The sequence below is a fragment of the Aulonocara sp. 'chitande type north' Nkhata Bay genome, linkage group LG10 (assembly GCF_057382095.1).
Source record: "Aulonocara sp. 'chitande type north' Nkhata Bay isolate Kocher_YH1m ecotype deep benthic linkage group LG10, A_spYH_male_GT1.1, whole genome shotgun sequence".
Lineage (NCBI taxonomy): Eukaryota > Metazoa > Chordata > Actinopteri > Cichliformes > Cichlidae > Aulonocara > Aulonocara sp. 'chitande type north' Nkhata Bay.
The window spans coordinates 5,975,436-6,003,294 of record NC_141353.1 but is presented as its reverse complement, the minus strand read 5'-3'; the positions used below and the strand labels follow the sequence as shown (position 1 = coordinate 6,003,294).

Below are 27,859 nucleotides of genomic sequence, written 5' to 3'. Positions count from 1 at the left end.
ACATCAATGATCACCTGATCTGCTTTTCTGTTGCGAGTCCGTCTCTCTTGTTTGTTTTTGGCCCACTTCGTGCCAGAAAGAGGAAACCAGCGGCTGAACAACAGCAGCACGTTTAACCTTGATAAGCTGTTGTTAGAATTTATTTAATATTACTTTCTACTCGAGGATCTTTTTCTACGTAGCTGACGGCTGGTAACTGTGCAGGGGCAGATCTAGCAAAGTTTAGCCAGGGGGGCCGATAGGGCATTAACAAGGAAAAGGGGGGCACAAAGACATACTTTTCTTTCTTATTCTCATTTAAAATGTCTAGCTTTTAATAAATAATTATCTGAATCTTACACCCAAAGTGTAAAATGTATAGAAGTCCATTACTGTATATAGTAACTGTTAAGTCTAATATACCCTAGTAAGCTATAGTACTTTTTCCTTTGGGAAGGTACGATCTGTGCAGTCTGCAATTCTGTTGAAGAAAGATGTTAAATCTATTTAATTATTCTTCAAAATTAATTGATTTCTGTGCATTTTTTTCCCCACACTGCATCAAATTAAAGTTGATTACGTCGATTAAGCATCATGAGGTGAAGGGTGGTTCCCTACTTTTTGGTTTTTTTTGCTGGGAGTTTTAGAACCCTATTAGTTAGGTTGCTTACTCTTTAAAATACCAGAATAGGGAGGATGGTGTAGGTTTAACTTTATTAGATTGATCAGTATTGCTGAACTATGAAATATTTTGGGTGCAGTATATTTTTTGCATACAGGTACACTGTAAGACCGAATAGTAATAGTTTGATAAATGAAATGAGTTCCAACTACTTAAAAACCTGTTATAAGTTCATACACCTTTATTTTTTTGAGTAGTTTGAACAATTTTGTTTTTTCAAGTTATCAGTACTTGAATATATTGATTAGTTTCTAGCATTGCGCTCAAATAATTTGAGTTTTAACACTGACGTCACTTACGTGCCTACGTACGTACCTACGTGCGCCACCTGTTTCTTTATGAAGTGCTGGCAACCATCTTGGATTCCTCGCTTCGAGTGCGAATGCCCGCTCATTACCCCGAAGGAAACTTGTGGAACGTTAATATCCGAACAGAAATAAAAACATTTGTCAACGGGTTTTTTGCGGCATTGTCTTTGACGCTGGATAAAGGAGGGCATGCTATGGTATGTTACGGACTTTTGAACTGGAACAGCTAACCCTCTGCACTTGGCTAGCTGCATTTACCGCCTTCGCGGCATCTTCAGGAGCGCTTTGTGGTAAGTTTTATTTTTTCTGAAACTATAGTTCTCCGTTGTAATATGGGTTTTTATCGTCATAAATGTACAACTCTAGCAGGCATTTAAGAATTACATGCATGCGTCGTTTTATCCATGTCGGCTTGGCCCCAAAGTGTTTGCATGAATTATGCTAATACGCTCATATTTAGTATAACACATTATTAGTCCCTGGGACTAATAATGTGTTAATAACTTTTCTAATCTCTTACTATTTTAAAAGAAGTCTTTAGAAGGCATTTCTGGATTTGCAGATTATAAACTGCCTTGTGGTTAAATTGTTGAATCAATATGCACTGCTGCGCTGCTTCACACTTAGCGCATACGTGGATATTGATATTGGCTAGCCCATTTGCTAACTAGTGGAACTTAAAACTTACGTTTAGTTCTCTGGAGTTGTACATATTAAAACTGGGGCAGCAAAATTGTAGGCACAGGACATACTTACAAAAGCAGTGAATAATCATTACATAATTACGCGGTAGAACTTGGTTTACATTGCAAATAGTTATGTATACCAAGTTGAAATGTAGAATCTTCTGAACTGTAAAATTGTTGTTCCTGGTCTATTTTAGGTTAGCTTAAGGGTGAATCCATCAATAATATATTTACCAAACAGTTATTTTTTCGTTTTATTTTATTCTGATGCCCAGTGTTCATTAGTGAAAGACTTAGTTTTTTATCTGTCAGGGGCTGGGTCTGTGAACCAGCATTTTGAGTTTATTTTGTAGTTTTGCTTTCTTATGTTATATTGAAATGAGGTGAAGTTCTTGTATTGTTGTTATTATTAGTTAAGGTTTAGTTGAGCTCTGGGCTGGTTATGTTTCATCTGTGTCTCCTTGGTTGTGTGTCTTTTCTGTTCTCTGTGTAGTCTGTCTTGTCTTCTGTGTTTTACTGTTATGTCCATGCCAGGGCAGAAGTAAATTTTCAGGGGTGAAGATGCTGTTTACCTTGACCAGCTAAGACTACAGATTGTAGATGAAGTCGAGAAAAGTGAAAAGAATCCTGATTACAAAGCTGATGCTCACAACTTTGGCCTTGCAATGCAAAGAGATCATCAATGATGACCTACCAGTAGGTCAGATCCTGGATTGCTGGCCTACTCTGAAATCCCAGTCCCAGGTAAGAATGTATATAGATGTATCTAACAAGATGTATTTTATATCAACCCCTGTTATCTGGCCTGTCTGAACAAATTATGCCTTTGGAGTGTAAGGATTTTGATGTATTTTGCAAAGATTTATAGACTAATTGAAACTTGTAAACACAAATGTATCCTGTGTGTTCAGATCTGTGCAGAATTCCACAGGATTACAAACCTCCACCTGAAGAACCACTTTTATGCTGTTTGACCAACATGCTCCCCGGCTCCAGAGCTTATTCAGAAAGAAAGCTGTTTGCACAGGGAACGTGTCTGATGTCCTGTCTCAGCTCTTCAGAAGCTATAATCTCCAGGTTAGTGAGTTTTTGTCTTGTTTTTTGAGCTTCATTTGATTTGATCAATTTTTCAATTTTAATTACCATTCTTGACTAGGTTAGCCAATAATTTAAAATAAAACTTTTCTTGTGATGTAGGAACAAGCTGATATCCATGCCCAAAGTGCTGGTGTGCTTCATGCCCTCTCTGCCTATTTGTACGAAGACACCTCTACCTTCATCAAAACATGGGATGTAAGTTTTGGACAAAGTTGTGAACAATATCTTAGTAGCATCCTTGTTTAGATTTCTCAAAACATTATGACACTTTGAGAGTTTGAGAAGCATCTCCATGCTTGGATCTGTCTACAACAGTGTCCATGTCACATAATGGAAACACTACATGTTTTTAATGTGCGTAGACCTTCTATAATGTTCCTAGCCCAACCATACATCACTGTACAAATGAAAAAAATATATAACTCCTATTGACTTTCTGTTGTTATTGCTACGAAGAGGTATGACTTTGCTTTACTAAAAGTACTATTTTTGTCAGTTTGTTTTCTCAAATCTTGGTGTGTTGTGGCTTTTTTGTTGTTCAAACAATTGATTTCTGAGCTAGTAATAATCCAGAAATGTGACTTGCATAGATGAAACTAAGAGAAATAGGAATGCACTAACATGTAGTAATTTTGTTTTCTGTAGATGATGCATTCTGATAGACCAGATATTAGTGAAGTGCCACTTGGACTCCTCCTGATCAGAGCCAATTCCAGCGATGCAACATTCTTCTGCCCTGAGAAGACTGCAGTTTTGGTCGAGGGTAACATGATCATTGTTTTCACCATCCTGGCTGATGCATTTCTAGTAATATTTGGACTGACTGACGTCCTGCACCTAAGCTACCCAAAATGTTTGGCCAACATTTTTGACTTTATTCAGAAAGTTTTGATGGGTCTGAAGGGTGGGAAGTTGAAGCCCAAAGTGCTGAGTCTTAAAAATGATCTTTTGGCAGCAGAATAATGTCCAGGATTCCTACACAGCCCTCAAGTGCCTGTTAAAGCAAGTAATTCAGTTTATCATGTTTCCAAGTCTGGATAAGTTTTTTATAAAAAGAGAGAATAGAATAAAGAAATCTTTGCAGACTCTGTTTCATACTTCATTATCTAAAAGCCACATCCAAAGTAAAAGGGGTGATTTTATTATTTTTATTTATTTTTTTCCCCCCATCATCACTTGTGTTTTAGTTGATTTTGATTGTGTTTTTAGTCAGATAACTGTAAATCTATAGAGAAAATGAAGGACAATCTCATTTCTGGCTTCTAGGTGGGATCTTGAATGTCACTTAAGGAACGTTCCTCCTGAACTACTCATAACTGACATAAGGCGCTAAGGAGGTTTATAACACTTTGTTTATGTCTCTAAAGAAGTATTTTTCTATTTAAAATTTTATTGCTTTGTTGTTGAGACTGTGATTGCACTCTACAAATGTGCATTTTGCATAACCACAGTACTGGCATATTAAAAAGGTTACCAATTATATTTCAGTGTATTAGCTGCACTATACTATTACTTTCATTCGGTTTTCCCACCTAATAATGCAGGATTTTCTTTTCCTTTTGTTTGTTTTTTTAATAAAAAGGCCATACTCATGTGTTAATCAAATTTGAATACTCTTAAAACATGTTGTGAAATTCTTTATTTCTAATATTGTAACCTTGTGCCACCTTGGGCTTTTTGTGTCAAAGTAACTCAATAAATCTGTAACTTGAATTTATATTTTCTGTCTTATGTTTTTACAAGTGTAATTATTTTGGGCACTTTTTTTTTTAAATCAAATTCAAAACACAGTAGATTTGGATATTACAAGCATTTGTATTTAAAATTTTTGAGTTGTATTAGCTTAAAATGGTTAACATTTTGAAACTAAAAATTAATTCCTTAAAGTTACTTGAGCTAGATTTGTACTTGAAACTCAAAATATCAAGTAGAGAGTACTAAACCAAAAATGTGGATATAACATAAAAACATTTATCAATGGTACTTAAAAATATTTATCTAAAGCTAATAAATAAAGTGTGTTTATTTAACTTTTATTTTTAAGTTTTAGTTACTTAAAATATTTTATGTAATCAGTTTCACCAAAAGTTTTGAGTAAAATTAACTTGTTGGGTTTTACAGTGTATAACAAAATAGCTTTAGTGTTTTGTTTTTTAACTTGAGTATGAACTTATACAAAAAGCAGCAAGATATTAAAAAAAAGTTTTATTGATTAAAAAAACACTATATCGGATTCATATCGGTATCGGCAGATATCCAAATTTATGATATTGGTATCGGTATTGGACATAAAAAAGTGGTATCGTGCCATCTCTATGTAGGACTGAGAGGCATGAAATGTTGCTGCTGTACCATAAATAACCTGCAGTTTCATTTTAAATGTTTAACACAGCACACTCTGAGATAAGTGGGCCATGTATCATAATTATCTCTTCCCAGCAAGTACACTATTAAAGGCATACGTGTCAGTTTTTCTCCTGAAAAGAACAAATAATAATGATAGAATAATGATATTGAAGTTCAGCGCTTAATTTGTCTTTTCAAAAATCTGAGGCCCATTAACTGATGGGTGGATCTGCTTATTTCTCAGATGAAAAGCTGTGTTAAAAGCTAGGCTTGCTCTATTTTTCTTAAATATTTGTCCCATAGCCAAAATGTTTGTTTGATTTATCCTCACCTCTTAAAACTGGGCTGTTTCCCCAGGTGATGGAACAGATGGAACAGATGGAATATCTAATTAGTGCACTTTCATCTGCACTTTTTTTTTTGACTGATTTCAAAAACAATGAAGAGCGTCACATAAACATTTTCAGTGACATACAAACATATGCAATATGCCAATATTGTAAACTTAAAGAAAAATAAGATGCTTGTTGGGTGAAAATGATAAGATTAACAGATCACACACAAGTGTGATCTAACATCCATCACCCTGTCAGATCAAATCCAGAAACAACAATTCATCTTGCTTTAACCCTTTAAAGCCGGTAGGAACGGGCACGCTCCGTTTTGCATAACTATTTTTAAATCCCTGTTTTTTGCATATGAAACCGGAGGAGTTGTACTTACATCTTATGCCATCAGCTTGTCCTAGGTCACAGTTTCCTTCCACATAAAGCTTTGCAAAAATTGCATAAAAAGCGTTTGCAGCAACAAAAACATAATATTCCTGAAACACGCTTTGCCGATCCGATCAGCTGTTCATAACACTTCCCACATTGATAAAGAAGTCAGCGCAAACGATCGCATGTCCGCTATTTCCTGCCTGAAACCGGAAGTGACGTAAATGTAGTTTTTTACTTGTAGGCCTTATGAGCCTATACTGGTGTTTATATAAGTCATGTTTGACTCTATACTTTTCTGAATAGTTTCTGGGATGCTTAGAACTCGAATTGCACTGCTGGAAATAGTTTATTTTGATGCACATGCTGTTTTCTTTGCAAATTTGCATCATAGGATTGTTTTTCATTTTCCTGCAGTATATAAAAATTGCTGTATCTCACAAATAAAACTATGAAGACACTCAAAATAAATTTCCTGCTATTGTAAACTATTTTTTGCAACTTTTTTGTATTTAAAGTTTTGAGGGATAAACCTCTTAAATTTCTCCAAGTAGAAATATATGTAAAAAAAAACAAACAAAAACGATTTTCAATTCTTTTGTAGTTTATTGCACTTTTTTGCAATTAATGTAGTTATATGGACTTAATGCATACATATTATTAAAATATGGGCTATAACAGTTGTATTGATGTATAGCAACTTGAAATGCTCCCAAAAGTGGCACTACAGCATGTAAAAATATAAAGTAAGATCTGGTGAACTTGGTTCCATGGTCTTAAAGGGTTAAACAAGTCCATCAAAGTATGCATACATGGAAAAATGTTAAAAAAAAAAGGTTTATTTCTTTAAAACCTAAAGGCTAAAGTTACTCTGATCATATTATCAGATATTTACACAGTATTAACACAGAGCTGTTTCTTATTAATTGAGTTGGTCTACTTTAACAATACAAAAAATGGGCTGAAAATATACACGCGCACACACACACACACACACACACACACACACACACACACAACTACACTAAACATCCATGTGATTGCTATGTAAGAATCAAAAACAAAAAAAGAACATTTCCCCTAGAAATATAATTCTCCATTCAAAAATTTAAAATGGCCCATCTCCACAGTCCTGGACACTGCACTAAATATAACATGTTCGGCTTTAAAGTTTTATTTATATAGCCAATTACCCACAACCCAAGGCTTTCAAGATTTTTATTATTGTAGGATTAAAACCCTAAAATATTAGAAAGATAGTCCCAAAATAATCCCATCAAATCAGTTGACCCGATATAATGTGGCAACACTCGGAAGGAAAAACTCCTTCCTAACAGGAAGTAACCTGTGTCCAACTAGACACAGTGAGGGCAGACATCTGCTGTGACTGCTTGGGGGTGAGGGAAAAGAAAAGACAGTAGAAGGAAACCACTCTTACTATGGGAGAGAGTGAGAGAAGTTCAGAATTTTATAATTACTAATAATCATTAGTAATTAATGATTATTAGTATTCAATAGTTGTATATATATATATATATATATATATCTGCATAAACACAGAGAGTGAAAAGGGTGGTTGAAGGATAAATGCTCTGTTTGCCACAAACCAAGGAATGAGTTGCAGTGAAAGGCAAGACATCAAAAAAAAATAAAAAAATTTTAAGCCTAATTTTAAAATCAGAGAAATTGTATGTGTCTTAATTCCAAACTTAATTCAATTCAACTCAATTCCTTAATTCCATAAAAGACGACCCTGATGGCTAAAAGCTCAATTTCCTGATCTACTTTTCAAAAATAAATACAAGTTGGCCTGCAGTCTAAGAGCTCTATATGGATAATATGGTACTAGGATAAGGCCTGATTGTTCAAGATTTTATATGTAAGGAGAAAGACTTTCTAAATTTAACAGGGAGTCACTTAGGACAAGGTAATATGCAAATCATTTGGTCTCTATTTCTAGTTCCTGTTGGATTCTCACTGCACCGATCTGGATCAACTGTAGACTATTAAACAACCAGATAATAATGAATTTAAATAGTCTAGCTTAGGAGCGACAAATGCATGAAATAACTTTACAGCATAAGTGTGTTGTTTTTCTCCACTGGGCTTTCTTGTCAGTAATCTTGATTGCTGTCCATGCCTGCCTACTCTGAAAATGATTTTATTTTTAAATTTAATCCTCTGTGTTTTCTTCATTTTATAGAGATTAAGGTCAACCTCCTCAGGTAAATTCCCTAAAGCCTTTTGATACTTTGACAGGATCCTTGAGCTAGCCACTATTTCTAGAATTTCTGGATAATACCTCCCACCCACTCCATGACGTGCTGGCTAGTCACAGGAGCATCTTCAGTGAGAGACTGAGATTACCCAAATGCACCACTGAACGACACAGGAAATCATTCCTCCCTGTACAACTCCTCCATCTAATGAACAGTACACAGTGCAATAGTAACACCCTTTTGCACATCCTATACATTATACAGTTTAGAGTAAAATGTCAACCATATATATTTAACCTCAGTAATATTATGGATATTTATAAATGAGCTATTTGTATATACTAGAGCCATTTCTTACATTTTGTAAATGCTGTAATATATTCATCCATCCATCCATTCGCTTCTGCTTATCCTATAATATATTGTGTTATTTAATTAATTCAGTCTGTTACTGTTACTGTCTTGGAGGAACTATAACCCACACAATTTCCTCAGGTATTATTAAAGTATATCCACAATTGGTAGATCTCTAGTTAGAGGAAGAAGAGTGAAGAAGAAAATGGGTGTTGTGTATCTGCCAAGTAAAGGCAATTAAAAACTAGAGTTGCTCAGAGAAGTGTTCCTCCATTGGTAGTCATACTCAAGATATCCATTCAAATAAATTGTAGGTAGAACTGTGAAATAGAGCAGCAGTAGATGAACAGTATCAAAGAAACTGCTTTGTTACTATTGTCTGTTTACAGAAATCTTTAGCTCACACCTCTTTCAAGTGACACCATGCATGCATATACTGTAACAGGTACAGCTGAAACAACATGCAGGCTATAAGACTCAACAATTGCATAAGGACAAGGATCTCCTCTCTAGTGAAGGTGGACAAGTTTAAAAACATAGGGTCAAACATCCAAAGTAATGGACAAGGCAAAGAGAGATCAATGCATATGAAAGCGTAGTGTGTGGAGTATAAGGGTGATTTGTGACAGAAGTATCAAGAGAGAAATGTGAGATTTACCCAATGGTTGTGAGGCTTCTTATGATTTGCTATGACGTATGTTTTTAAGAAGCTGAAACTGACAAAAAGACATGAGGCAGTGCTTAAACTGTTAAGATTTTCACTGGGAGTGACCATGGTGAACGGCATTAGAAATAAATAAATGTTTAAAAAACACTACTATCTCAGTGGATTTGTGATGTAGCCCTTGTACATCTGTAGCTGTTCAATTATGACAAAAATCAAAATGATGTTATTGATCATAATACATTTTTATTTAACAAGATTATACATCTACTTAAAATGAATCTTAAGTATTATGTTTTCATATTCATGGGAAGCCAATTTAGTAATTGGAAAACACTGTAAAGAGAGGCCATTAACTGGGTCAGATGATTGATTTATGTATGTCACGGTCGTACGGTCCTCCCCGGGCGATCTGGATTTTTGTGTGTATTTTCTCTCAGTCTCTCCTCTCTCCCAGGCGCGGGGTTTGTTTACGGAAGTTCGCGCTTCCGGGGAGGGCGTGGCTCGGACGACCTTCCACCCGGAAGCTCCGCCGCTCGGCTGTGGCCTCACCTGCATTTGATTGCTCTGCCAGCTGCTTCTAATCAGCCTCCATCCCAGAACTGCGGTATATAAGGACGATGCGCAACAACAGTTGACGTTGGATTATTATTCCAAGCTGGTAACACTCGTTACTTAAGGGAAGTTGATAGTCGGTTAAAGAGCTCTGCTAATTCTGTGTTTTGCTTTGTCTTCACCTAGGAGTTTGGCTCAGAGAGGAGGACCAGGAAACAACTCACGCTCGGGGTTGCACAGACGAAGGAGCACTTGGGGATTTTACCTGAAGCACCTTTAACTGTTTGTGACACCTCTTGGACACTGTAAATAAACGCACTGTTCACCCTGCTAACCTGAGCTCCGCATTTTGGGTCCTCTTTTTCCCCTGCAACCTTGACAATGTAGCTTTGTTTGCTATAAATGCATTTAAATCTCTTGACATTCAATCTTACTTTTTTACTCAAAAGCAAAACATCAAATATGAAAAGGTTTGTCAAAAGCTGTTAACCAGACTCTTAACATTGAAATGAAAATCATCATTTCAATACAGCAGTAATACACTATAAGCTGCTGGTTAATGTTAAACACAATTAAATTGGTTCTTGATTGTTGTGCAACATCACTTGTTTGCTCTGCACTGCTAAGGGAAGTTGTTTATTTGGACATAAACAATGGCAAGTACTCAGGGCAGAGGTTAGCACTTTTATGAGTTAATAGACCAAAAATCAAGTTGAGTTGAGGTGGACTGATTTTTTTATTATGAACAAAAAAGTCCTTCTGCTAAATTGGCTTTATTGATTTTTCAAAGTTAAACACTGAATGTCAGAAAGGTTTTACAGTAGCTGGTTTTCCAACTAATGGACCTACATTTATTATCTAATATTTTTCTGGTAAGAAGATAGTGTATTCCACAGGGTAGGAAAGTTTCCTTATGACTAGATGGTGACATACTGACTGGAAAAATAGAACAAGCAAGCAGCAAACAGCTGCCACTAAAACATGCTGTTAGTTTTTAACCCAGCTGTATGGGGTAGCAGTGGTTTAACAGAAAACTCTCGTGCCTATAAATAAAATGTATTATTATTATTATTATTAAACCCAACAATCATATGACTCATTATGAGCAAGCACTTTGACCACAGTGGGAAGGAACAACGTCCTTTTAACAGGAAGAAACCTCCGGCAGGACCAGGCTCAGGGAGGGCCGGCTATCTGCCACGACTGGTTGGGGTGAGAGAAGGAAGACATGACAAAAGACATGCTGTGGAAGAGAGCCAGAGATAAATAACAAGTATTAATCAGTTATTCAGTCTGAGGTATGGCAAAATGCCAAAACCTCTCAGTTTTTCTGATTTGTGGTTTCTTGATTTGCACTATAATTCATGCTATCTTTTCTCACAGCTTGCTCTAAAATAACAATACATGATTCTGTGTATCACAGCATCTCATGTAAAGGGTGTTGAATACTCTCCTCTCCTCCAGCTATCACTGTCAATTTGCCCTTGACCAAGCAAGTGAACTCTTCAATGAGGCACTGATGCTGTGGCATATCCCATGTGTGAATTCTGCATGAACGCGAACTAAGTGCAGTGAAAGTTGTTGTGCTGTGGGAAATATGAAACTACTCTCAGATGGCTTTCTTTTGGATACAGATATACTAGAACATGGTCTTTTGGCATATACCTCTTTGAAGAAGTCATCATTTTCATAAATATTGATTTTGTGCCAGAGAATAAATTACCATTATATATTTTTAGCAAACTGGTACTGAAGCTTCATAGTGAAGTTTGCTTTTGCAAAGTATTAGCATGAAATAAATACATATGAAATATAAGAAAATAAAAACCTTGGTCCCTACAGCAAGGGAAACCGGTGGCTTTTTTATACTAGGGCACGGGCAGAAAACACAACTAAATAAAAAGCTATTTTAAAAAAAAAGATTTTTCTCCTGTGTATGAGCTAGGTATTTACAAAATTTTAAAAAAAAAGAAAAAATGAACAGCCTGAGATGCCACATGCACACTTTTACAACACTAGACAATTCATCCACTATCTCCACAGGAATACCGTCCTGTAAATAAGATGTATCTCGTTTTTAGCTAAATTTATAAGGAATAAACTACAAGAAAAGAGTGGAGACAATTTATTTTTGGACGAGATGTTTGTGCTGTCCAGCCTCATCTTCAATGTCCAATTACTCATCAATTCCTCAGTTGGAAATAATTGCCCACTAACACTTTTTCCTTCTGCATCTTTCTGACTGTTTAGTCACTGTTGTGCATTTATCTTCGATCAGTGTCATTGCTGTCATGGCTGGTATGTAGAGCAGGGCGATATGACCAAAAATATTTATCACGATATACATTTGAAAATTTGCGATAACGATATAACTGACGATATAATTGACACTAGACAAAATACTTTACAACTCCACAACTTTATTAGTGCAAAAAACCCCATCAATGTATTCTCACTTAAACAAGCAGCTGTTTTTTATGTGCATTAAAGTTATATAAAAATGTAACAGTGCAAAATCCTTGCTGACAGTTTAACCAAAAGGTATTTCCAGTGGAAATTGGCTGGCATATCCTCAGCATAACCATGTATAATATCCACAAAACTTAAAAAGAGGTTATACACACACAATACGGTAATATTATGTTGAAGCACAGTACATATCACTCCGCGAGGCGCCTGCCTACGATAGCCGTAATGTTCCGACAATCCATCAAGCGGTGCGGGTTTGTAGCTTAGCAAAGTTGTACTAAAACATTTGACAGATTTTTGAGCGCCGTGTACGACATAAAATCGTTTCGAGGTCAGTAAACACAACCAGAATTCATACATACAGTAAGGCACACGAGATTATAAGGGGCACTGACAATTTTCTGAAAAATCAAAGGACTGATTTTAAGTGTGACGTATTTTCCAAACAACACTGTAATAATGACGGCCCGCTAGCATGCTCTACCAAAAATAGTGCTTTGTTGTGTATCTGACGGACAAAAGCTAAACCAGTTCCACACCACTGAAGTTGCAGCATTTTTACAAACCAGTTCTGGTTCATCATTCAACGATCCACTTTCGCTCTTCTCATTCTGCGTCACCACCATGTGCGTATGTAAACAAAGGCACTGCGCATGCGCGTTTTACCCATATTCTATTGCGATATTTCATTTTCCTATCGTTGCCCAAAATTACACCGGTATTACTGTGAAAGGTATGATATAGCCCAGCCCTACTGGCATGTACCATTGGCAGAAGATTTACAGTCTCAAGAGCATGGACTACATTCTAGGACACACGTAGTTTTTCTAGGAAACCTGGTCAAAGCCATAGAAGGCCCTTAACCCATCAGAAGGAGCAATATGCACTCCTTTTAGCAAAGAGGAACAGGATGAGCACTGTGAGCGCTCTACAAAATAATCTCTGAGAAGCAACTAGTCTCAATGTTCACCCTGATCAAACAATCAGATAACATGATTGATTGATTCATTCATTCATTGTTAATTTACTTCAAACATGTAAACAATATACAGGTACATTAAAATCAGTTAATATTTAGTCAGCTTCCTTACTGATATAATCTGTAATAAAAATAGTGAACAGATTTCTGATATACTATAATATCACATCATGAATTTCTTTAAATAGAGACATTCACTCAATTTCAATGTTTTCCCTTTCTTTATAGTTCGAGAAGATCATATTTTTATAACTCTTTTTGAACTGTTTTATGTTTGGACATTGCTTTAATTCCATATTCAGACTGTTCCACAGTTTCACTCCATGAACAGAAACACAAAAGCTTTTTCTTGTAGTACGTGCCTTCCCTTTTTTAAAGTTACAAAAACCCCTTAAATTATAACTTCCTTCTTTCAAAACATGCAGATGGTTCGAGGACCCAACATTATCTGCAGGGCCTTGTGCTCACTATATATGTAAAAAAAATTCCTCTCTCACCCTTTGCGGGGCAGTTTTTATCCTCCAAGCTCAGGTTCACTACCAGATGCTTGGGTGTCCTGCAGAGTATCTTTGCTGTTCCTAGGACTGCGTTTTTCTCGACAAAGAGCGTGGCTGTTGTTCCTGGTATCTGCTAGAGCTATTGGCTTTGGAGGTTACTGCGTGTGTGTGTGTGTGTGTGTATTCCTGTATTCCATTTGCTTGGAATATTTAACATTTCATAATTGCACAAATTCTGAACATGATTCCCAAAGACGTGGGGGAAGGGGATCAATCTGAAGCGAATCAATTAATTACAGCCAGTGGTTTCAACCACTTATTTGTCTAATGTGGTATGACATTCTTCCCAGATGACTCCTAGTCATTTTTATCCATATTAATGAGCACCATCAGCTGGCCGACTGAGACAAATTCCCTCCCTCCTTCCTTGTCTTCAGACAGTGAAATCTGGTTGTAATAATAAATCAAGGCCACTTATCGATTTCCAGTGCCTAAGTCAGAAACATACAGTAAACACTATGTGCATTAAAGTGGGACACTGCAGGGACCCTGCATTTTCCAAGATCGGTGCCTCACCTCTACTCAAATGAATGTTCTACCTTAAAACATATTAAAAAAAGACTAGTTTTGATTGCATTGGTCAATATATTTTTTTACAAAAGGGAGTTATTTTCAGGCATTGACATGCATGTTACTGAGATGTGTGTAAGATCTGTGACAAGATCTGTGACATTTCGCATCAAATCTTCTTATAAGCTAAGGCTGACAGTTAAGGCTCATTTACAGCCATATTTACTGCATTCTGTTGGTAATTGACGAATGTAGCTTGGTTTGTGCTGACGTTGTTCCAGTAGTATTAGTTAAGTCTTATCACTATACTACCCTGAGCATTTTGAAGGCAACTGAAAAATATTATGTCAACCCCATACTTGATTCTAAGTATAGCTGAGCCGCACTATCCTTGAAGCAGCATTAGCCAGGGAACAGAATCAATGGGAAGCACATTTCCCTGGCATATTCCTCCATTAGGGGGATCTGTTTTGGTAGAGGGCCGACGGCTGAGATCCAGGACTCAAGGAGAGACGGGAGAGTTAGAAATGATTTGCCAGGTCACCGGAGGCCAATACTTTGTTGTGACAGATGGTCAGAGATGTCTCAATGAGGGAGGAGAGATCTTGAGTGGAATGAACTAAGGATATAATGCTGGAGTTTCCAAGAGCTACATTAATTAACAGTTCATCAGCTTATATGCCATTACTTCAGATAAATGTCGAATGATGAAAATCCTTTTCCGTTGTGCTCGTGGCTGCAACAAGTAACAATCACCTCTATTGGGGAATAACTGCAAAGTGAAAAGTTATTTTGGTTTTGGTTTTACATTTTGGTTTCTACTTGAGCGGTAATTCTGAGGTGCCTCTGACTGCTGTGACCAAAAAGTTTCCAGAGGTGCAAAAAGCAGATTCTCAAAATGCAAACCCTGTGCCCACTTATATTAACAGGCAAAGAGTGTGCTGACACCACATACGCAAGCTTTCTAATATGACTTGTATTGCCCCTAGAGAGGATGCCCTATTTTTTCAGCATTCCATTCCTAAAAGAAAAAATATACAACAAAAGGACAAGTAACATTCCTCATTAATAAATATATAATCAACTTTTGCTTATATGCACATCGAGAAAATTTCTAAATCAAATTCTTGTCTTAAAACCATAAAGAGGTTAAAACTGGAGAGAATCAGATTTTACTCATTATTTTTGAAAATATATGCAACTTGGTGTTCTTAAGTCTAACCACCTCTCCTCTTCTTTAGAGGTTGACATTCTATACTGTATTCCTATGTAATATATTATTTGTGTTCACACTGCACACATGTAAAAAGACAGGCAGACATGGAGATTTCATAAGTACATTTTAGTTCTCCTTGAAAACTGACAAACTAATAAACAAAACTCTCAATGATGATATTTTGATTTCAAAGAGATTTTAAATGAAAGAAAACTCATGCACAAACAGATAATAGTGGTAAATGCATTCTGTGTAATGAGTACTATAGTTACCTTGTCTATATGCATTGCAAATCTTACCAGTATTGCTGTTTAAATTTCAAGGCCACTTTTTTTTTCATAAAAAGCTGCTTTTGTGATTGGAAAAACAGCAAATAGATCATAATCAAAAATTCCAACATTTGGAATTTTGGAAAAGCGACAAGAAGTGGAGGTAACTGAACTTTCTTAAAGTAATAAGATATTCAGGTAAATTGTGCCACTGGACTTAAACCTGATGATGTAGGAATTTTCTCACACAGAAAAAAATACTCTTATGCACCACACTTTCATACATAAATGTATACATCATACAGTATTATATTACTTTTCCTCAATGCTTGCTTCAATTGATGAGTAAGAGAGATGTGCTACAAACAATATGGAAAAGGTAGGTGCCTGGCAGAATGTGGCATGAATGGAAGGTGCTCCTGATGAGTATTAATGATATCAGAAAAATGCACCCAAACATGCACAAGGTGGGGACAGCAAAGACAGGCTGTAATGGATGTGGCTGGCTCTCACTAGTGGAGAATCTAGTTGGACTGCAACACAGCGCATAGGTTTCTGGGTATTAAAAATTAATGACTATCTCAGTGATTTACGACAACACAGGATGCTGAAACTCAACTCAACCTTCCTCAAGATGGATGCCTAGGTTGTGATAAAGGAAGACGATGCAAGCCTGGTGGACTACTGGTGAGTGGGACATCAGAACTTGACTCTCAGTATCTGCAATATCCAGAGGTTTTCACCTTGATGACATGATCTACATGACATTTACCCCATTAAGTGTTGAGAATGGTATAAAGACTAGAATTAAAGATCACTAATTAATATATCTGGATTTAGAAAGTATTTTACTGACACAATGCATTTTCTGTCCATATATGTCTGAATCCATATAGGTCAAACTTAACACTTGTTCCACTGAATGAAAGAAAACAAAATGGCTGAAGAGAGAGCTTAGCATCTCCATGCTTGTTAGCCTACCCTTAGGCTTTCCATTTTAATACGTCCTTGTCCGCTCATATTCCTGATACCATTTTTAGCTGTGACTATCTACGTCTGTGAACTTGTGAACATTAAACAAGAAGTTGACAGAGAGGCAGGAGGTAGTTAAATGATATTTACAATCATGAGATATGACTTGCTGACTTAAAAAAAAACACTGTAGGACTGCTAAGAGGTCTAAGTAGCATGAATCATTTCTTTCTTATGAAAAATGGCACAAGCTTTAAGTAATTCTATACAATTAAGCTACTGTTGCTTTGGCTGTCTTTTTTCCTAGATGGCGCAACAGTCATGACTGATTGAAGCCTACACATATATAGTGTAGTTTCACAGGGCCATGGATACTTATTCAGTCAAGGAGTTCCTTTGCTTTGAATAATGTATGGGGCTCATTTATGCAGGAAAAGAATAGGAAGTTTAGCATTCCAGTGTTTCTTGCCTCAAATGTTTCTCCAGGCCAATGATTTCCATTGGTGACTCAATGGTTTTGTCTTGGGAATAAGCAAAAGCCTGCCAAAATACATGATAGTTTCTACTGAATAACAGATAAGCCTATGGCCACAATTACAAATACACCTTTTACTAGAAATCAACCCTTCATTCTGCGTGCACTACATTCCCAGCCCAGTAAGTATGCATTTTAAGTACTGTGCAAACATATAATAACATGAAGACTGCTCAATATACTGGAGTTCTTTTGGTCAGTTCTACATGTCTTGATGTCTTTGTTTAGCAGTAAAAATGCTTTAAGATCCACTTCCACCTTGGATGACGAGGATAACAAGTAATTATGAGTAGCTTTCTCAGTCTCATACAACTGCAGTGATCACTGCAAAACAAATGTATAATATCCGTGTCCAGTATGTGTTTTGCAAGCATATAACTGCAGTAAACAAAATATACTATGATGCAACATCATTGTATAGTCATATCTATGGCAGAAATCAAATAAATAATCAAATAAGTATTAGAGCTATGACTAGCTATACTTATTGAAGAATCTCTCAGCTATTGGTACATTAGTTACCCCTTAGTCATCTTTGACTCTATATTCTTTAGTCTATGGAATAATATTATGGATGTCCTGTATTATCCAACCTACAAGACTTCAAGATATTACATTTTTATTTCTAAAACACAAAACAGCACCAGCAAAACCTCTTTGGATACCAGAAAATGCAAACTCACTAATCGTTTAATTTACTAGACACTTGACCTTAAAAATGATAGTGATTTTCCATTTAATTTAATCCCAGATTTCCTGTTCATTTTTCAGCACATAAAGTTCGTAGACTACGTGTTAGAAATTTCCATCTGAAAAAGCATACCAAAATTCAGTCAATAGTTTCACAACACTGAGGTCAACACAAATAACCTTAAGCTCTGTGGACAAGGGACTGAAATAAAAACCATGAGAAAAAGTAAATATATTTGTATTTATATAGAGCTAATTAACATGTATTTTAAGAAGTGTCTGCAATAGTGTCTAAAACTGAGCAATTGGAATATTATATTTCTATTACAACAGTTATTTGTACCTTATGTACCAATGGAAGAACAAGTTGTTTAACCCAACTACTGCTTTTGTAGTAATACCCCATAAGACAGCCTGATGTCAGACATAACAATGTCTCACTGTAAACATATATAGTGAGTCACCCAACCTGACTTGGTACAAAAGACAATTCAAATGACATCTTCTTAAAAAAGGTTGTGCCAGTTCCCAAGTTGCACCTTTGTTCAGACAGTCCTGACATCATACCATTCATTTCTCCACACTCTACTATACAATGCTAAAACAGAGAATGTGCCAAGGGTCAGCCACACAGTGTTTTAGCCATCTCTGCTGCTCATCTATCGAGCTGGGAGAAGTGCCACAGCGAGCCATATTCCAAATGGTCTGTCAGTGAAATATTCAGTGGCAGTGAAGGAAAGCAGAAGCTCTCTGTTGATATTTTCAGAGGTTTCTGAAGCAGAACAACAATGACTTCATGTTTACCCCTCATTGATAATGAGACTTAAGCTAGAGACAGAGCTCTCCTCAAGGATAATGGTTATATCTAAAACAGGATTTACCACCTACCTACTCAAACAGATTCCAGCCAGACCTCCAATCAGTGTCTCATAAAATATCAGCTGGATGACTGCATCCCAAAGCCACTGCCATGAATATCAACAGTGACTCGCAGAACACAGAGGAAATAAAGGCATGAATGATGCAGAGTGTTTGTGGTTATCAAACAGGGTAGGTCCATCCTGCGTGACCCATTCATTTCCACTGTATTCTCATCACTGCCAGTGCAAACAGAGATGAGAAAGAATAAACCTTTAAATATGGACAACTCCCATATCATTGAAGTGATTCGATTTGGGTAGCTGAATATACACCAAAGAATACACCAAAGTGTCTTGATGCATGCTCAATCATCCAGGTAAATAGATCCCAAAAGTTAATTCTGTTCATCTGGATGTAGCGTTTTCAGTGGGGGAAAAACAATCCCACTGAAAATGCTACATCCAGATGAACAGAATTAACTTTTGGGAATACACCAAAGAGCAACATCTCACGTAGAGTTAAAGATACAAACAAAATGACACTACCAAATGGCCGTGAAACACTCTACAGTTAAATAAAAGACCAGCAGTAACTCAGATGTCAGCCATATTCTGTTGTCCTTGGGTTTTCACTAGTTCAGGATAGTGTAAATCACATGCATGTCTTGCCCTACCAGTGGAGCTCCTCACTTGCAGGTGAAAATAATTGAATGGTGACACCTTGTGCCACAGAGGTGTCTTTCAACTACTAAATATAACTTGAGAAACATTTGATAAGAATTGTAGCTTAGCATGAGTGCTGTGGATAAAAATCACGTGTTCCTCACATTTATTACAAAAACTCTCAATTTAAAGTAATTTGAATTCTTTATTGTTTTTTACTTTCAGTAATTATTTACATGAAACAACAGCTGGCATGGTGATATGTAAACCTGCTATGTATTACAAACTGCTCAGTTCACTAGCCATGGCATTTCAATGGGCATTAGCAAGTCTAGTTAGGTGCTTTAGCCTGAAGGTAGTATGACTAAGCCTTCTGTACATGTTTTTATAGAGCAGGTAAATTGTAAATTATATTCATTTATATAGAACCTTTCTAAACTTACTATTAACTCAACATATTTTACAATTATGCTTTAAAGTATATGGTACATTCATGCAGTACAACCATGAACGTAATAAGCATAAACACAGGGATGGGTTGTTAATTGTAAATAAATATTGTTAGTACACTATTTTACTCTCTATTCAGTGTCCACTGAGCCACTGGCAGTGCAATATAGTGCTCTCTGGCTCCAGAACTGGTAATATTGTTCCAAATTTTTCACAGTACTACTGCCTACTATCTCCATCGCAATATGCAGCACAACCACTTATCTTGGTACTTAATGATTGCCACAAGTCATTCACTAAACAAGTAGAAGCAGATAGAGTGCTGTAAAAATTATTTTCTCCCTTGGAGATTTATTTCCATTTATATTTTGAGAATTTGTTTTTTTCTTTGCAAATAACACACAAAATGTGAATTTTCCTCAAATCATGTTTTTTTTTATTTGTTAAACAGGGTGTTTTTAAATGATCGTTTCATTTATTAAGAAAAAAAAATTAAACTCAAGATCAGTTGAAAAGCAAAGTCAGTGTGGAAAGGGTTACAAATGCATTTTAAAGCTTGGGGAATCCAGTAATCTTTACTGAGTCATTATCCACAAATAAAGAAAACCTTCAAGAGTGGAGAACCTTCCCAGGAGTGGCCAGCCTAACAAAATTACTCTAACAGCATATTGACAACTCATTCAGGAAGTCACAAAAGAACCGAGGACTGCGAACCTCACTTGCCTGAGTTTAGCTCAGTATTCAGATTTAACAAAAAGGAGACTGTGTTATTTTTCGCCAGGAGTGTTTTTTGCGTGGAACTCTCCCATGTACGCCATTTTTACCCAAAGACTCATTTCAAATTTGCCAAAAAACATACACATCTTCAAGATCTCCAAAGGGGTAAATATTCTGTGCAGTGACAAGTCAAAAGTTTTTGGTTTTTGGAAAAGTTCTGTCCAATTTCTAAAAAGAACATAATTCTAACAATCAAATGTGGTGGTGGTAGTGTGATGCTCTAGGGCTGTTTTGTTGCTTTAGGACCTAGGCACCTTGTTATAGTTGATGGAGTCATAAATTCTGCTCTCTACCAGAAATTCCAGAAAAAAAATGTCTGGGCCCTAGTTTTTGCCCTGAAGCTCAAGTCCACTTGGATTATGCAATTGGACAATGATCTGAAACACACCAGCAAGACCACTTCTGACTGGCTAAAAAGAGATGGCTTTAAATGGTCTAGACTTAAATCCACTTTAGATGATCTGGCATGACCTTACACAGGCCATGCATGCTCAAAACCCTCCAATGTGCCTCAACTGAAAACAATTCTCCAAAGACGAGTTGGCCAAATTGATATGAAAGACTCATTAATGTAGCACAACTAGTTATTAGGTTTGGGGGACAATTACTTCTTTGAATAGGCTCAGGTAGGTTTGCGTGAAATCGTCATTTTAAAACCGAATTTCTATGTATTCAACTCATCTATGTCCAATTATGAAAATATGTTCGGTAATCTGAAACATGTAAGGGTGACAATTTAAAAAAAAAAAAAACAAAGAAAAGAAATCAGAGTAGGGGGTAAATACCTTTTGACAACACAGTATTTATTATTCAGAAAGAAAAGAGAAATGCTTGTGCAAAAATGCTGGGATTACCCGCAGCTGCACATTCTACCTTAAAGACAGTCATACCTGTATAATATACACATACTGGCTTTAAACTGATTTGTTTTTCTAATATGTGCAACCCAGGGATTTTTTTCGTGGTGATCTGTGTATTTGTGGAAAAAAGTCATATTGTTTCTAAAGCTGAGCTGAATGATGCTAATTATTCTGCTGCTCACATCTTCTGAAGTTCCCGCTGGCAGTGGCTTTCTTTATGTCAGAATGATACTGCTTTGTGTTGCCCTTGACTGTCTTAATATTAAAGCTTAGTCGAAGCAAAATAACCTTTGAGGAATTCTTCTACCTACAGCTCGGAAGCAGCAATCGTTCATTTAAAATGTATTGCCAGAATCACATTAATGCTGTACTTTCCCTGGAATAAAAGCTTTTAACTCTTGACAACCTGCTGCTGTCACTTGGCTCGCATCACTATATTTGATTCCTGATGTGAGATAGAAACACTTTCTGGTTCAGCTTGGAATGTATCATTGTTTGAATTTCTTGTTTTAGGACAACTTTGATAACCTGAAGAAATTTACTGTCAGGAAAATGCAACAAATGAGATCATGGCTGCCTTCCAAGCAATAATGCATTTCCCCAAATATGCAGTTTCTCAGTGCTATAATTTATTTGCAAATATGTGTTATTAGAATATAATTGTAGCAGTGTTTTAATCTTATTAAATGACTGTTTAATAAATACACAGACAGTGTTGCCATTCATGTCAAATGAAACAATCAAATCAGAGGTCAGCTCCACAGCTGCCCTCATCCTCTGCCTCCAGTCCAAAACTTGCTGCCCCTGGTCCACCTCTCTAAGTCCAAATCTCAACACCTGCTGTCCTTCCAAGCTTCTGCATCTTTGCCATTTGGTTGATGAGGCTCATCACAGGCAAGGCAGAGGGGGCTCACAGCATCAGCCTTGCAGGGTGCTCTAGGCATGTAGCTGTCAAATGTGGACATGGACAATGCCATCGCATAGCAGCTCCACAGGCCTTATTCCCACCCACAGAAGCCAGCAAGGCGGAGGAGAATTATTTCTGTGTTGCTTTCATCATCATCCAGTGGCCCCTGCTTGGGGGAAAGCTCAAAGCAATGCATGTGGATGGCATGGTTTCCTACATTATGGACTGACTAGCTCACTGACAGCTCATCTTGCTCAAGGGCAGCGTATTGGATACACTGTGGCGCAGCACAGGGTTACTCTATTGTCAGCTTTTGGTTCAATTTCTAAACCTCTCTTTTAAAGATTGAACTTGGGGTCATGGCAGTGCAACAGGTTCTTTGATGACTTCTCTGCTGTGGGGTGTACATGTTAGGATAGGAAAAGGAGAATATTAAGGAGCCAAAAACCTAACATCTGCTACAGTCACAACCTTTTGCAGCTTGACATCAGCATGACAAAGGAGCTAGTGGATTTCAGCCAGTCACCATTCAGCGTGAGGAGTATGAAATGGCTGGTTTTAGTTAATCCAACAGGCTACCTAACAAGTTCTATTAATAATTTATACAGGCTAGAAATGACTAAAAGATTACCAGAGTAGAACAGGGGAGAAAAGATGAAGACTAGGCAGAGTTCCATCTTGGACTACATAGGGGTGCAACCAGTGTATGACACATGATGACCTTCCACATACTATAGCGTCCAAAAGACATTACAGTAATTCTAGTCCAAGTACCTCATGTCAGGCAGCCTAGAGTCATTTGAACTCTATTGCCCTACTCTGACAACCAAAGGTACTGAGCCACAGCATATAAACATAAGAATTTTACTACATAATTACATAGCCACAGAAGTTTGTCTATTGAGTTGCTTGTGAATTATACTTACATCTGCAGCAGAAACATTTTTCTTCATATGCTTCCTTCTTCACATTTACGGATTACATTATTTTCATGTGCTTACTGTCACAAACTTTCAGCATTTCATTTTCTGTATTTATTACAATTTCATCCTCATTCAAACTAAATTTAAAAATATCTAATTTCCAGATACAGGTAGGTAAAAAGTTAAAAGTACAAAAGTACAAAAGTTAAAAGCCACAGGGCGATCGTGGCTCAAGAGTTGGGCGTTCGTCTTGTAATCGGCAGTCCGATCGACAGTCTCGGTCGTTGTGTCCTTAGGCAAGACATTTCACCCGTTGCCTACTGGTGGTGGTCAGAGGGCCCGGTGGCGCCAGTGTCCAGCAGCCTCGCCTCTGCCAGTGCGCCCCAGGGCAGTTGTGGCTACAATGTAGCTTGCCATCACCAGTGTGTGAATGGGTGGATGATTGTGTATAGTGTAAAGCGCTTTGGGGTCCTTAGGACCAAGTAAAGCGCTATACAAATACACACTATTTACTGCGTAAACTTTGTAAATCCCAGAGTAAATGATGTAAATTAAGTCAATGTCAAGTCAATATGACAACCATAGAATATAATTTGCAATATTTTCATCCTCATCAAATCACTCATAATCCCATCCAAAGAGCATGAAGGCTCCCTTATAATTATGGAATTGACCACCCCTTTTAACATAGAAATGTTTCATCGCAGTCTGATAAAGATGAGCTCTTAAAGCTTGTAGGCAGTGGTTTCTCCAGCAAAGTGGCGTGCTTCACAGGTAAGTAAAAGAGCCATTGGAGTTGAAACATGAGTGACTTGCTTGCTTTTATTTATCTTTTCAGAACAGACCAATTTTTGGCAGAGATAATGAAATTCTAAATTGTCTACTTAAGTATGATTCACAAGTGACTCTCACATAAGAAAAAGATCCATATTAATTATTTTTAATTGTTAACAATGTGTGAAAGTTTAAAAACTATTGATCCAAACAATGTCAGAAAACAAAGCTACTGGATTAATGTGTTTCTCTACATATGTCACCAATCTATAAAATCTAATAAATACATATCATTTATTTTTACATATTGGTGTGTATTTATGTATGTATTCATGTGGGTAGGCAAATGTACCGTACCCTATCTGTCATTCTTTCACAGGGATTCTGAATTTCTAACACCGCACCTGCTTTATTCTGAAACAAAATGAACAGCAAGCCAGCAACACTCAAACAAAATAATCTCACAGTGCAGAGTGGGGAGATGAGAAAAAATAAAATATCATAAAATGCAACATTGACACATAGTTAAATCATATGCTGGAGTGCTATAATAGAACACAGATTCAAATATACAAGTGTTAAATCTGATAAGAACACTGTTAACCACTCAAAGTTCTTAAAAGATGAAAACAACACATAGCTTTTCACAAAGAGTATGAATAAAATGAAAATAAGTCATAATTGCATTTGTATTTGTATCACATGAGCAAATCAATAGTAGGGTACGCAACCCCTCCTAATTTTCAATTTGAGCACCTCAGCTCTGTGCATCCTCAACAAGACATTAACCAGTAAGATCAATAACATTCAAGGGCAATGAGCAGAATGGGCTAAACACCGAGTTAGGCATGCTATAACTTATCTTCTGCATGTGCACCTTTAAAACAAACAAGCACTAGTGCGTTCTTATATAGGTTATGGTGACCTTTAGTAACTCATGTAGTACCGGGCTTGATTAGCTGTTCGGACCAAGACATAGAAGCTATAAAGACGGAATCAGTTCCCGTGCTGCACAAGAGGAAATCATATTAGTGATGTGACAATGAAATATAATCCGAGACTTACTTTAAGACGGCGCTGTCTCCCTGTCTGACGGTGATGTTGTCTTTTAATACAGAATCCCCGCTTCTAGCTGGAACTCCTGCAGGTACAAGGAATAACAATTTAAGTCCGATGACGACAAGGCATTTCCCAGACACCGCCAGATAACCACAAATTCCCATGTTTTTATATCACTGCGCAACTTCCAAGGGAACTTGAATGTCTGATATTCCCCTTTGCGTTTTGAGCTAGGGACCGCAAAATTCCACTCCACAAACAAGACGCAGTATAGCCTGCTGGAACTGCGCTCGACCTGCTTTTGCTTCAAACGAAAAGCCTCGTTATGAAATCCCGTAACCGTGTCTTTGCGTCCGCCAGCCGCTCTAGGAAAATGACTTCGGAGGAGAGAGAAAAGCACCGTGTTTCTCAAAGAAATGCGCACCGTCTCCTCAGGTTCGAACTGTAATCGCCGTGAAATGGATGCTCTTGCACAGATGCATCAGCCAAGACTCCCTATATATTTTTTCCTCCTCTCCCTCGGTGTTTTCTTTCCTTGGTGCTGCACGGGGGACAATATTTAAAGCTGCAAATACTCAAACAAAAGGCTGAATTCGCTCTAATATCTTCTCTCTTGTTTAGCTCCTGGAGTACTCTCTCTCTCTTTCTCTCTAATCGCCAGGTAGCATCACTTGCATGTATTATGTGGAGCATATGGTCTGCAGCCTGCAGGGCTCGCATATTCATACAGTTAATAGACAAACGGATTCAGGAACCACCGTGCATCTTTCAGGGGCGTATATAGAGGACACTTTTATTTGGTCAGATGAAAATAATTATTTCTTAGGGGACTGATTACCACAGGAAGGAAACAGGCATTTAAAATGATATTACAATCTTAGCTTTCATTGGTATAAGATGGGACAGGCAACAAAAAAACCAAAAACGAAATTGGTCAATTTCACAGTCATTTCATTCAAACTGTTCCCATCAGAGTACGATTTATGATTACTTCGGAGCTTCACATTTGCCCCTCCTCCCACGGTAAGAAGTGCTTGAGGCATGATTTTTGTTGACGTAGGGTTTGATGATTCAAGTGACCAAGTGTTCTCAAATGAGATTACTGTTTCTCTGTTTTTTCGGGTCAAGGACAACTTCAAATGAATAGAATGGTGCTGTAAGAAAAAAAAAATTATCATCCTCAAAAATGTTATTCTTAATATGAATTCCATCAAATGGGTCCTGTATTTCACAATTACCCCCCCCCCCCCCCCCCCCCCAAAAAAAAGGAACCAACAAAAAACAACAACTTTGTGTTAATCTGCTGTAAATATAAATTCCTTATATTTACACACACAGATTTGCGCTGTGTGTGCAAATCTGTTTTTATTATTATTATTATTATTATTATTATTATTATTATTATTATTATGGAGTAGAATGTGAAAACCATAAATTGAGGTTGGATACTTCTGATTTTCCATTAAAACAGTAATCACGTGACTATGTGCTCTGATAAATAGCCAGTCACCAGTTAAACCCTGTGAAATAGAGTCAGTTGATCAGAATGTCTTTCACCTTTATATTTCATACGAGAATTTATGAAATGCTGACAATTCATTCATTCAAAGTCTTACTTCAAAGTCTAGAACCATCAAAATTGACATTTTAAAATGTCATACTGACCTCTACCTGTAATGATTTACACTGATGTCTTTAATTAAAAGAAGCATCAATAACTTGTAGATTTTTACAAAAATCCAGTAGTGAATCATTTTAAATTAATGTTAACCACTTTTAAAGGCTGCAGGGCGTTTCTTTAATGTAAAATATATAAAGGTCTTAGTTCAACAGTTTAAAATGTTGAAATAAAAAATCTATCAACAGAATATGAAGAATTAACAGCTATAATATGCTAAAGACTTCTATGCATGAGTTCTGGATAAATATCCCCCAAGGTAGCATGCCAAGCAGTTGGTGCTCTCCCATATCAACATATAATACCTCTTTGTACTTAAGATGGAATAGCAAATTGATTAATTAATTAATGTCCAGTCTAACCACAATACAACTTCACAGAATAAAAATGTATTACTGTCAAGAAACATATTTTTAATATACACACATCCTGTCAAACATGTTGAAGAACAAGCAGTTAAAGAATGAAACAAAGAAAACAATGAATGAGGCATTTGGCAAGTGGCCACTGGATTCCATACCAATTGGAGATTGATGTTAAAGGCTGAGTCAAATTGGGCTAAGACTATGATAGCAATAAATAGGATCAAGACAAGCCACTGTGTGTTATGTTATGGTCAGTATTTTAAGAATATTCTGTATAGTGCACTTTTAGAGGAAAGTGTTAACATTAATGAGAAGCTGAACTTCACTGAGCCACATTGGCTTTGTTTACTAATGTGCTCTTGCTCTTTTCTCCGCTCCCCATCTGTATGCATGGAGGGGTTGCAGGCCACTAGGGATGAAAGTGGCACTTTGCTGTGTACCTAACAGAAGCTCTCACGATTACTATGACAGCTTTTGAGTCTCATAAGAAGATTGAACAAGATAATTTCTTTACCTCAACATCAATTTGGGATGCTGTTAAGATATTGGATAGAAGGCAACAAATGACAATGCACTGAAAGCACTGAGTGTCATCACTCAAGATACAAGTAACACATGATGTTGTTCCTGTCTAGTATCAAATGCTTGCGCAAGTGTGAAAGCAGCAATGGGTTCTTCTGTTCATCAGACTTTTCACACACACAGCCTACTTGACAATACAAATATTCCTACAATATTG

The 27,859-nt window shown here is 36.9% G+C and overlaps 1 protein-coding gene and 1 pseudogene across 3 annotated transcripts in view; one reads left to right on the top strand and one right to left on the bottom strand.

Annotated features, from left to right (window-relative positions):
* The window catches only part of opcml (opioid binding protein/cell adhesion molecule-like), a 442,688-nt gene that overhangs the window by 247,090 nt on the left and 167,739 nt on the right, over nt 1-27,859 (bottom strand). Inside the window, exon 2 of one of the 2 annotated variants that reach the window (XM_086307912.1) lies at nt 25,084-25,159. In XM_086307912.1, coding sequence (XP_086164038.1) covers nt 25,084-25,159 — 76 coding nt within the window. Of the gene's footprint in view, nt 1-25,083; nt 25,798-27,859 lie in introns of those variants that run through there. The other variant, XM_086307911.1, reaches the window with a different exon arrangement.
* LOC147320086 (uncharacterized) lies at nt 2,034-4,791 on the top strand (annotated as a pseudogene). The gene is made up of 5 exons (XR_015131170.1): nt 2,034-2,038; nt 2,209-2,399; nt 2,567-2,732; nt 2,853-2,948; nt 3,399-4,791. The product of XR_015131170.1 is annotated as an uncharacterized LOC147320086 (transcript).